This window comes from Triturus cristatus, chromosome 4_1 (assembly GCF_964204655.1).
Source record: "Triturus cristatus chromosome 4_1, aTriCri1.1, whole genome shotgun sequence".
In the NCBI taxonomy this organism is placed as follows: domain Eukaryota; kingdom Metazoa; phylum Chordata; class Amphibia; order Caudata; family Salamandridae; genus Triturus; species Triturus cristatus.
The window spans coordinates 228,313,746-228,325,861 of record NC_140585.1 but is presented as its reverse complement, the minus strand read 5'-3'; the positions used below and the strand labels follow the sequence as shown (position 1 = coordinate 228,325,861).

The 12,116-nt window shown below is 47.6% G+C and overlaps 1 protein-coding gene across 2 annotated transcripts in view; it reads left to right on the top strand.

Moving 5' to 3' along the window:
• The window catches only part of MRPS33 (mitochondrial ribosomal protein S33), a 44,007-nt gene that overhangs the window by 15,057 nt on the left and 16,834 nt on the right, over window positions 1-12,116 (top strand). Inside the window, exon 1 of one of the 2 annotated variants that reach the window (XM_085651931.1) lies at window positions 9,946-10,085. The exons of the other annotated variant lie outside the window; for it this stretch is intronic. Within the exon in view, the coding sequence (XP_085508057.1) occupies window positions 9,972-10,085 (114 nt within the window). The 5' untranslated portion in view covers window positions 9,946-9,971. Of the gene's footprint in view, window positions 1-9,945; window positions 10,086-12,116 lie in introns of those variants that run through there. 2 annotated transcript variants of the gene reach the window in all.

Genomic DNA, 12,116 nt, shown 5'->3' with positions numbered 1-12,116 from the left:
GGAATACCTCCGGGCCAAAACGGATGATTTAGAGGCGAGGTCCCGTAGATCCAATATCCGTATCACGGGCATTCCGGAGACAACGAACACTGGAAGGATGGAAATGTATGTCAGAGCTGCTCCACGAACTCTTCGATCCGGCGCTGTCCCCGGTGTTCACTGTTGAGAGAGCGCACAGATCGCTTGGGAAGAAACCACCGGTGGGAGCGGCGCCGCGCCCTATCCTGGCTAAAATCCTGAACTTCCAAGACAGGGACCTCATCTTACGCCTTGCTCGTGAAAAGGGGAAGATTGTGCATAAAGGGAATAATTTCTCCTTTTACCCGGATTTTACTCCCTCAGTGCAGGCTGCCCGGAAGGAGTTCCTACCTGCGAAAAAGTTGCTGCTCCAGGCCACAGTCCCATATGCACTGCTGTATCCGGCGAAGCTGAGGGTGACACACGAGGGTACCACGCATTACTTCACTGAGGCCAAGGCGGCGTTGAAGTTTGCTAAACAAATAGGTGGTGCTGCAGCGAGACATGCGTCGCCTCGCGCGGAGGTAGAAGATGGTCGCCTGATTGACAATGACTGACCCAGGAGTGTGTAGGTAGCATGTACTATCCGCAAAGGGCATTGTACTTGGTATGCGGTGCCAGCCTCTTCCCACCCGCGGCTACTCTAGTGGCCCAGTTTTCAGTTCAGGGGGGGATATGAGCTGCCTGCCCCTGTCATTTGTGATGGAATTGCTGAGTTGAACCTCCATTGCGCGGCCCCTCCGGAGTGTGGGCTGCGGTTTAGATGAAGCAAGGGATGCTGGTGTGAGGCGGGGTCCACTACAGTGCAGCCACCCTGTGCAAACGGGGGAGTACACTTGGAGCACCACGCCCCATGGGGTGTCTCCCATTGTTTGAGGGTACAAGTTGTAACCACGCTTTGTGTGGTTATGGGGGGGCTTTGTCACAACCTGATTGGGGGGTTGGTGAGGGTGGGGGGCGGCGGGAGGAGTTGGGCTGTTTAAGGTTATGTATGTTTTGGTACGATGGAAATGTCTTTTCGCAGATTAACATGATGCTACCATATACATGGCACAGGATGTACACTGGGAGGGAGATGCAGTATACCCATGGGGGCGGAGGAGACGAGTCGCGGCATAGTTCATGGGATGGCAGGAGTTAGATTGTTGACGTGGAACATTAGAGGACTTGGGGACTACAAAAAAGCGCGGCTCATGCAGGGGTACCTCTCTCGTCACAAGGTAGATATCTGCTTTCTGCAGGAGACGCATGTATACTCCACCCCTTCCCTCCGACTGAAGCACTCGCGTTGGGCACAGGTGTACTCCGCTGTCTATTCTAATTATGCTAGAGGGGTGGCTATACTCATAAGAGCTGGGCTGGACTGGAAAGAACACCACACTCTATTGGACAAAGAGGGGCGTTACGTTATTACCCATGGTGTGCTGCAGGGGAGGGAGATGGTGTTGGCGGCGGTATACGGTCCTAATGTGGACGACCCTGACTTTTTTAGGGAGCTGTGGGCACGGATCATGCTACTAGATTGCTCCACGATTATCCTTGGTGGGGATTTTAATGTAGTACTGGCTGATGCGCAGGATCGTAGGGGTGCAGGAGGGCCCACACACACCAGAGCGCGGAAAGCCATCTTTGACATTATGGAGGAGGGGTTGCTGTCAGATATATGGAGAGCTAGGCACCCAGCTGACGTCGTGGGGACATGCATAACGAGCCAGCATGCGGCCTGGTCCCGTCTAGATTACTGGCTGGTTTCGCCGGATGTGGCATCCTGGGTGGTTGAGGTGGACATTCAGGCCAGGTCACTCTCCGATCACGCCCCTTGCCTGTTGGTGGCAAAGGTGCCTGATGCCCCTGCTCGCGCGTTCTCCTGGCGGTTGCCCCCACATGCGCTTTCAGACTCTGCTTTTACTGAGGAAATTAGAGCGGACATCGTGAACTATTTCGAGAATAACACGGGGTCCGTGACTACCGAGGCGGCCCTCTGGGACGCATTTAAGGCGGTGATTCGGGGCCAGTGCATCTCCAGGCAGGCGGGGATCCTGAAGGCAATACGCGGCTCTCTGGGCCGGTTGGAGGGGGAGCTACGGGAGCTGGACGTGAGATTCTGCAAGGACCCGTCGCCCGACCTGGCGGTTCAAATGAAGGCTAAGCTGCTGGAGTTCGGCGTTGAGGCGCAGCGCGAGGTGAAGTTCCTGGGCAAACAGGCGGAGGCCCGTCGTTACGGAGAAGGGGATAGACCTAGCAGAACCCTGGCGCGGCTTGTTTCTCCGCGCGCACAGTCCAATTTTAAAACCTCCATCAGAGATGGGGAGGGAGAGCTCCGATTAGGGCACGATGCAGTTCTTGCTGCTTTCGCTCAGTTCTACTCGACCCTCTATACTTCCAGACAGAGTATAGCTCCGGAATCCCTGGACGCTTTCCTGGATTCAATCGCCATTGTCTGGTTTAGTGACCACCATCGCCGATACATGGACGTCCCGTTCACTGCTCGAGATGTCGCACAGGTGATAAAAAGCATGCCCGCGCACAAGGCCCCCGGCCCACATGGGCTAACCACTACTTTTTATAAGACCTTTGTCGACGAACTGGCTCCTAAGCTCCTCTCGGTCTTTGCTGAGGCCCAGGAGACTGGCTCCCTGCCGGACTCGATGCGTGAGGCACTAATAATTACACTGCTTAAGCCGGACAAAGATTGCCAGTTACTGGACTCGTACCGTCCACTCTCCCTCATTAACGTAGACGTTAAAATCTACGCCAAACTGATAGCAGACCGGCTTCAGCCCTTATTGCCGATGGTGGCGCTGCCCGATCAATCGGGGTTTATCCCCGGCCGAGCCACGTCGCACAACTTACGAACTATATTTTCAGTATTGCACTATTTACACCCCTCCATACAGGCGGCGGTCATTTTCTTGGACGCCACGAAGGCGTTCGATTCGCTGGAATGGCCCTACCTGTTTCGGATTCTTGGCAGGATGGGCTTTAGTCCACTTTTTATAAACTTGATACGGCCCCTCTACGCCGCTCCCAGAGCACGGGTGCGGGTGAACGGGCTGATTTCCCAGCCATTTGGCATCTCTCGCGGGACCAGGCAGGGGTGCCCTCTGTCCCCGTTGCTATTCGCCATCGCCATGGAGCCCCTCGCGGCTCGGGTCCGCCAGCATCACACGGCCCGGGGCATCGGCTTCAGCTCTCGTAGCCTGCTGATTTCTCTGTACGCGGACGATGTAACGCTGTATGTCACTAACCCCGCCGAGAACCTGAACCCACTACTGAGGGAGTTCGTCCGGTTCGAGGGACTGGCGGGAGTAGCTATTAATTGGTCCAAGTCTGTTGCGTTCCCTTTGACGGATGCCACCTCGGAGGTGTCTTCGGATTACCCCTTGCGCTGGGAAACTGACTCGGTCAAATACCTGGGGGTCTGGATCAGCCGTAACCTGAGCGACTTGTGGACGCTGAATTATGGTAGAGCGGTGGACTGGCTGGAAGGGAAAATCGAAATTTGGAACAAGCTCCCCCTGTCTTTAGTTGCAAGGATCGCCCTAGCAAAAATGGTGGTCCTTCCGAAATTTTTATACCTCTTTGTAAATCTACCGTTGCCTCTGACTGCGCATTTCCATGCTCTGGTACGGTCACTGCTGTTGACGCTGGTTTGGGCTGGGGGCCAGGAGAGATCATCCTGGGCGCTGCTCACCCTCCCGCTGCGGCAGGGTGGCCTGGGAGCCCCGGATATGGCATTATACTCGCTGTGTGCGCAAGCACAATTCCTGCACTTCTGGGTTTTCCCCACTCCCTATCAGCCGCATGTTGCGGTGGAAATGGCGGTTGCGGCTCCCTTGCCCCTCAGTGTGGCGTTATACGGGAAGTCGCCCCGCCCCTCCAAAGATGTGGACACGGTGGCCTTGCTCCGCTGGACATGGCGGGAGTTGCAGAGGAGGGCACGCCTTCCTCTCCTGTATGCGCCGGCTGTTCCCCTGCGGGGAAATCCATTGATTCCCTGCCTGCAGGATAGAGGGGGGGACGTCGTGATTAGAGGGACAACCCTGCGCACGTTCGCTGACATTTACTCGGGCGGCACCTTCGGGGTTCCCATTGCGGGTGAGACGGCCGTACCGGAGACCTTTGCTGACCTTTTTACTCTTCATAAGCTTAAAGAATCCTGTAAAACGCTGTGGCCTCAGTTCCCGGACGAGCCCCCGCAACTCCAGGCACTACAAAACTTACTTTCGAAAGCATCTCCCAAAAAAGTTGTGTCCCGGTTATACAACTGTATGCAGGAGCAGTCCCCTGTCGTTGTGCCCTCCTCGCTGCATGCGTGGAACGCAGAGTTGGAGGCCCCTCTGTCTGAAGAACAGTGGGCCTTTTGCTGTGGGCAACTGAAGGAACTATCGCCCAATTATAGATTGCGCCTCGTGCATTTTAAGTTCTTACACAGATACTATCGTACACCAAGATCGTTGCATCGTATGGGCCTCAGGGAGGATGATACCTGCTGGAAGTGTGGGGCCGAAAATGCTACTTTTATGCATGTGGCGTGGAGCTGCCCGCGGCTGGAGGAATACTGGCTGAACATCTTCACTGCTATTAATCAAATCCTCCTCCGAGCCGATGCGCCGACTCCACTCCTGGGGCTACTGGGCTATGTTAAAAATACCCCACCAAAGACTAGGAAATTACATGCGCTATTGCTCCTATATGCTAAGCGACAGGTGGCGGTGCGCTGGGGCCGCAGATCCTTACCTGAATTTACGGAATGGGTGAAAGATGTGACATATGGTAACACACAACTTGCATGCTACTGGGAAACGATGCCGGCCACTTCCCGACCCAGAGACATCTGGGAGCCCTTCTTGCAGTGGGCCCGGGAGAGGGCCGGCTCCCCCAGCTCTACACGTTCATTGTCTGGAGAGGTTTCTGATGATATGGGCTGATATTGCTGGGGGTGTGGAGGTGCTCGCCTGTGCTGCTGAACTCTAGACGACTTTGCATTTGATGGCAGCCGGCTGTGGGTGGAATGGAGGAGGGACCTCATAGCGGGTGGGGTGGCACGTCGTGTATTGCTAGTCCTTGTGTCCGTATGCAACAGGGCGGAAGCCCGCTTACACTACGCTGTGTTGGGGTCCGATGTACAAACATGATTGCTACTGCTGTGCACTATTTCATACGGGTTGCTCCCTTAGCAGGGCTCGCTCCTTAATTGCTAGAGTGCTATGTTTGGTTACTGCTGCTTTCCATCTGTACCATTGGTTGTTTTTGTTATGGTTACGTAAAAGTGATTTGGGGGTAAATGAAAACTGATACTTGTTTGCATGCGGATTTACAGTGACAGATTGGTTCAGAATTTGCCTGCTTTTGCTGTGGCTCTGTATATCCACAACTGTAATGTCATGGATTTGCTGACTTGAATAAACAGATTAAAAAAAAATAATAATAATAAATGGGGTATTATCTGAAAAAATAACCATCACTAGGGGGACAAGGCAGGGGTGCCCATGCTCTCCTCTTCGTTTTGCGATTTACATCGATCCGTTCATCCGTAGGTTGGATCAAAACACACTAATTCGACCAATTTGTGCACAAGAATACGAGACCAAAACACTAGCCTATGCAGATGATATTGCTTTAGTTACTAGTAATCCTAATAAAGCAATTGCTGCGATAGAAGAGGAAGCTCTGATTTTCGGAGCAGTATCTGGCTACAAGCTAAATCAGAGTAAAAAAACAGATCATTCTTAACGACAAGATCACGATGAGAGATGTTAGAGTTGTAGATAAAGCCACGTATCTCGGGGTGACCATATCGGCAGAGGTGGATAACATAGTTAACAATAATGTGGAACCTTTGATTCAACGAACAAAAAAAGAATTGGTACATCTTAATAAAAATGTGAATAAAATGTTATATCTTCCCAGAATCCTATATTTTTTTAGGACTATTTGTTTAGAATTTCCCCCTCAACTGTTTAGATCTATAGAATCTATGTTCTCCAGATTCATCTGGGGATATAAGAAGCCACGCTGGGCATTAAGGTATATCCACGCAATACAAATTATAGACAGTATATGTAAAAAATCTAGTTTAACTATTGGGGAGATATACGAATATCTGAATTCTCTGGGTCCCGATGATGTGGAGAAACAGATAGATATGTGGCAGACTAAGTTGGCTGTATTGCCACAAACCCCTCTTCGATCCTTTGAAATGTCGCAAACCTGTTTTAGGTCAGTTAAATTACAAGCCCAGTACTATAAAAGTTTTTTTCATTATATTATACCCCGAAGAAAATTGCGAAATGGGGGACTGGAAAATGTACAACATGCCCACGATGTTCATTATTTGAGGCTGATAGTGTGCATATATTTGCCTCCTGTAAAGTGTTGTCAAATTTAATAGTGGAAATCTCTGATTTTCTATCAGAAAGTTTTGGAATAGGTGTTCATATTTCAACAGAGGAAATATTGTTGGGTACGGCAGACGGCACCCGTCCAAAATATATGTTTGGCCTGATTTTTGTGGCTAAGGCCATCTTAAGGCTATGCATAGCCTCAGCCTGGCTAGACCCGAATACACCGACATTCCAGCAACGGAGGGCCCGGCTGTTAGCAACCTGTAGCCTGGAGGTGGCCATATATAAAAGAAAAGGGCGCAATAAATGCAATAGAGGCATGTTGATATGGAACCCACTGTTGCAATGGATGGGCAATTATACATAGATGAGAAAAATTGTAATGAGGTGAGAATTCAATCCAATAAGAACGGGGACATTCTAGATTTTTCTACATTATATCAAATATGATCTTAAATGCTCCTCACCCCTGTATCTTTTTGAAGTGTTGTGTGAAACTATGCAAATTGTGTCTTTGTTTGAATTTGGGTGGGGGGAAATGTGACGGGGTGTGGGGTGGGGGTGGCGGCTGGGTTGGGGGTGAGATATATGTTAAGAGAAAATCAATAAAGATATTTAAAAAAAAAAAAAGGATTTCCAAAGTGGGAGGTGCGAGGAGTCCGTTTATGTAGGTATTTCGTACAGAAGCATAATCAACATTCACAAAGGACACTTTATTTTGTGCTGCGCGCACACTGGGTCCAGATTAACCCTTCTTGCGACCTTCAGTTGAGAACCCCATAACATACATCCTTTGCGCATTTCCTGCACATGAAGGTAGGGCACCTCCGTCATAGGGGAATGTAGTCGCCATACAGGAGTACAGCTGCAAAGCCTCGCACGGATTCTTCATGCTGTACCATGAAATTGCCCAGTGCCAAGGTGAGTAGCAAAGAACGTATTACACACAATAAAAACTTGCTGGTCCTTCTCACTGCCACATGTGCTGATGACAGCATAGTGATAGGCAATTGGTAGTGCCAGAGTTCTGTTCCGTTTCACTGCTAAAAGTCAGTGCTTCATGTCTGAAGTTGGCAAACACAAGATGATGATTTACGGAGCGCTGAAACTTTTCATACACTCACTCGTCGTTCTTTAGCACACTTCGCCACCCCAGTTCACACCCAGCTATATGCAAATCAGTCGTGACCCTGTTTCTCATGGAAACAGTCCAGCCCGAACTGCCAAGCCAGGTCTTCCCTGGAGTGGGGTGGCATGGTGAGCAAAAGAACAATAGATTTAACCCAGATCTGTGGATCTGTTGACTGGGGGTGAATGTTTTGATTTGCTGCATTCTGTCCATCAAGTGTCTTTTGCTTTCTCATGTCTGAAGTTGGACATTTGTGGTTGCGGGAGCTTTAAAGTTTGTTAGGGAGTTACAGATTATCTTTCTATGTCGTAGGCTGTTCCCCAACTGAATACCTAGTTTTAGTTAGAAAACATGAACCGACTATGAATTACTCAGGAAGTGATTCTCTGTCACCATGTTGGGGAGTATCTCTGTCAGTCTAAGTTGAAAAGAGGAGAAAAAACTCAAATCCCTACACGTGCTCTGAACAAGGAATGGCAACAGTAGTTCAAGTAAAGCTCTGAAAAAAATACAATGTAGGCTGAAAGAGGGAACTGATGGAGATAGAGCAGTGAGTGTTGAGGGGCAGGGTTGTGTGGGTAGGTTAAAAAGCAACTAAAATGGCAGATCTCCAGAAGAACTGAGAGCTTAAAGAAACAAAGGTAGCGTAACTGGGAAAAAAAAAGATTTAAAATCTGCAGAGATGTATAATAAATATGATAAAGGAGTCAAACCATTTTACAGCCACCAACCTATTAACAATCTGCCAAGAAGGTTATGGTGCCTGACGGTGTTGAAGGCTGCTCTTAAGACAAAAAGGGTGGATAGTGGATTTACTTTCAGCTGCAGCCTTATGCATGCCATCCAGCATATGGATTAATCTGAAGAATGCACGTGCTGCTCTAAAGTGGGTTGTAGTCTCCGGTAACTAAGGTTAAGAATCTCAGCTTCACCAATAACAATATCTCCCTTAAGCCTCAGGTGTCTAAGGTCACGGCCACTTGCTTCTCTGTTCTCAAATGGCTCAAAAAGATCCCCTGGCTAAGTCCCCGGCTGTACAGAGAACAGTGACGCAGGCTCTGGTGACATCCAGATTGGACTATGGCAATGTTTTATACCAGGGCACTGACAAATCCTCGATCCGTCGCTTGCAGATCATCCAGAACGTGACCGTTTGTCTTCTTTTTTGGCTGCCGAGATACGCTTCAGTTTCACTGCTGCTTCACAAACTACACTGGTTTAGGATTGATAAGCATATTAAATTCTTGGCCTTATGCTATTTGTTCCGGGCCAAACATAGCTTGGCCCCTTCCTACGTTCAGGGCTTGGTGAAACCCTATGTTCCCACTTGACAGCTGAGATCATCCAGCCTCTCACTGTTTACATTGCCCAGGTTTCCTCTTCTTCACATGAAAGGCTGCTTGTTTTCCTACCTGGGCCCGAAATTCTGGAATTCTCTCCCAGTTGCGCTCACTGTCAATCTTTGCTTACCTTTCTCAAGAACCTGAAGACATTGCTCTTTAGCTGTCATGCCTGATTATCTGCTACTCAGAGTTGAAGTTTAGCAGCCTGCTGCTGCTCTGCTTGCCGTCCTGTCCAGCGCCAGGAGACCTTTGTTGGGTATCTGCGCTCTTTATAAATCTCAATACAATACAATTATAGTCCAGTTGTGGTATAATTGAGCAACTGCTAACTTTTCCATAGTGGGTCTTGAGTTTGGTAGACTCTCCCTTTGCTTTCAAATGATGGATACATTTAGAATGAGGGGAGTCCTGGAATAATCAGTTGATGAGGACGCAAGCAGAAAGACAGTCTGTTATGCAGCAAATGCGAGATAACCTACTAATGTTAGATGCAGTTTCCATTTTGAGAACCATCACAACATCAGTCAACTGAAATTCTTAATCCTCGAAGTGGCAGCCAAAATTGAAGGCAGAGATAATAGAAAACACCTTCTACAGCGAGAAAACCATTGGATAAAAACATTGGACTCCATGAAACCACATGCGTTGAACGACCCTATAGAATTTTCCTGCTATCTATGAACTTTCATTTACCGTTATTGAGAATGTTCGAAATACTGTCCTTATGTTGTCATTAATATGTCGTGCATTTTTTCCAGTGCACCTAACAAGTATTTATCCGTATTGTATATTCATTTATCTATTTAGTTAGATTACTTTCCTTTCTTCCCCCAACCACATCTATTATGTAATTCATGTATCTCTATTAGTCATCTCTTAACTATAGCCGCAAGTGAGACTATTTAAAATGCATTCCTTACATTGTCATTAAGATTTTATGTACTTTTTCTAGTACCACCCGTATTAATTCGGATTCATCTTATTGTACAAGCATTTATCCATTTAGTTGAGTTTACTTCTTCTTCCAACCGCATCTATAGCGTGTTTCACGTATCTCAATTATAAGTTAACTTTTAATGATGGCCGCTAACGTCACAGAACAGAATAGTCCCTCGTCTATTACTAACAACGTCAATGACACAGACGAGGCTAGTCCCTTGTCTACTACTAAGACACCCGTTGGAATCACCAGCACCCAAACGCGAAGGATACACTCGCCGCACTAAAACGGACCGCCGTGACTGGACCGTAAGTTTTCTAATTGTAACTTCTATCTCACAGGCACGTTCTTAATTCACAGCGCGACCCGATTTATTTCGGAGCTCTTAAGCGCTACATTTTCAATTAACCGGCACATTGTTTACTCTGTGTGCACTGGAATAAACCAATTAACGTACGCGTTTTTAACATCTGAGACGTACAACATCACCGAATTCGTACACACAATACACTGTAAACTGTATGTCACCTCTTATTAACAGCTCAACGTCCCCAATAATTAGGACGCTTTCTATTAAGTCACGGTTACCAGCTTTAGTGACACATCGCTAGCATTAAGTAAAGGTAGAGAAGATCCTCATTTTGTTGTTTTTCACAAAGTAACTATCAGTACAACCGCACATGCATGCATTTAAATGAAACACTGCTATGTGACAATAAACATAGGTTAATGTCCCTCATGATATTATTGCTTGTTTATAGGATTGGTCCCTGACGAAGGGTGAGATGCCCGAAATGCATTGGATATACCAGTCCAGTCATTATGATTTAACGCTTGTTATTCGAATGGAATGAAGTTATACTATATGAATAACTGCAACGAATAAAAATACATATGGATTGAACTTTTGTTTCTACTGGTTCTACATCTGGAGAATCCTAGTTAATATGATGTGAGTTGTGCCCAGGGGGACACATCCTATTTAGGGGGTGCAACAACTATACTGTTTAACTGATGCCGTGAATTGAAGGCGTTACCCCAGGAGCACCCATAATATTGACCATCCAACTACAGCCTATTTGAACACTAGTTGTGTGCGCGTATTCATTCTTAGTGTTTTCTACATTTTGGATTACGCCATTCATTTTTGTGAGTGTTGGCATCCTGAGTGATGGCATTTTGCGTCATAATATCTTAGTCTGCGAGAGGAGGTTGTGAACATAGCGGGCAAAGGAGTTCCCTTTCCAGACTTCACCTATGCACACCAGTCCACTGAGGGGCCTCATAATGACAGCAGCTGCAGCCCTAAAGTTTCATGAAGTTGTCGTTGTTTGAGGTACGAAACTGGGGCTACTTAGTATTGACAATGGTGGCTTGAGCCCCATGTTGATAAATAGGCTTACATTGAAGCTAATATGTCTGCCCTAAGCTTGCAAGAAGAGGTCCACAGAATCTCCCAATTAGGTCTTCCTGTACTACTTCCTAAATTGTGCTCAGTCTGAGTAGGGTGACCAACTGGCATTGGTGCAAATTGAGGATGGTGAATGTAAAAATTCAGGACAAAGGGTCAAAATTCAAGATACAAATTCAGGACAGGAGGTCAAAATTCAGTACAAAACTTCAGGACAATAGGTAAGTTTTACAGACACATCAGCGGAGGTCGTGCAATAGTATATAAGTAAGCCCAGCCATATCCAAACATATTTAACCATTTGCAAACCTATCCATCATGTATCCTTCCATCTATCATTTCACTCATCCATCCCTTCATCCATCCTTTCACTCATCTATCCATCCATCCACCCTTTCACCCTATCCATCTGTACACTCATCCATCCAGCCTTTTACCCTTTAACCCATCCAACCATCCTTTCACTTACTCATCCATCCATCCACCCAGTCACTCATCCTTCCACCCTTTCAGTCATCCATCCATTCATCCTCCCTTTCTCTCTCCATCGACCCTTTCACTTAGCCATCCTTCCTTCCATCCACCCACCCACCCATCTACTCATCCACTCATGAATCCATCCATTGACCCTATCGCTCATCCATCCTTTCATCCTTTCACTCCTTCACTCATCTATTCATCCTTTTGTCCATGAACCCTCCCTTTCACTCACTCATCCATCCTTACATCCACCCTTTCACTCATCCGTCCATCCATTCACCCTTGCACTTATCAATTCATCAATCCATCCATCATTTCACTCATCCATCCACCCACTCCCTCACTCATCATCCACCTTTTCACTCATCCATTCTTTCACTCATCAATCCACCCTTTTACCCATCCAGCTACCCTTCCACCCATACATCCAGCTATTTACCTTTTCTCT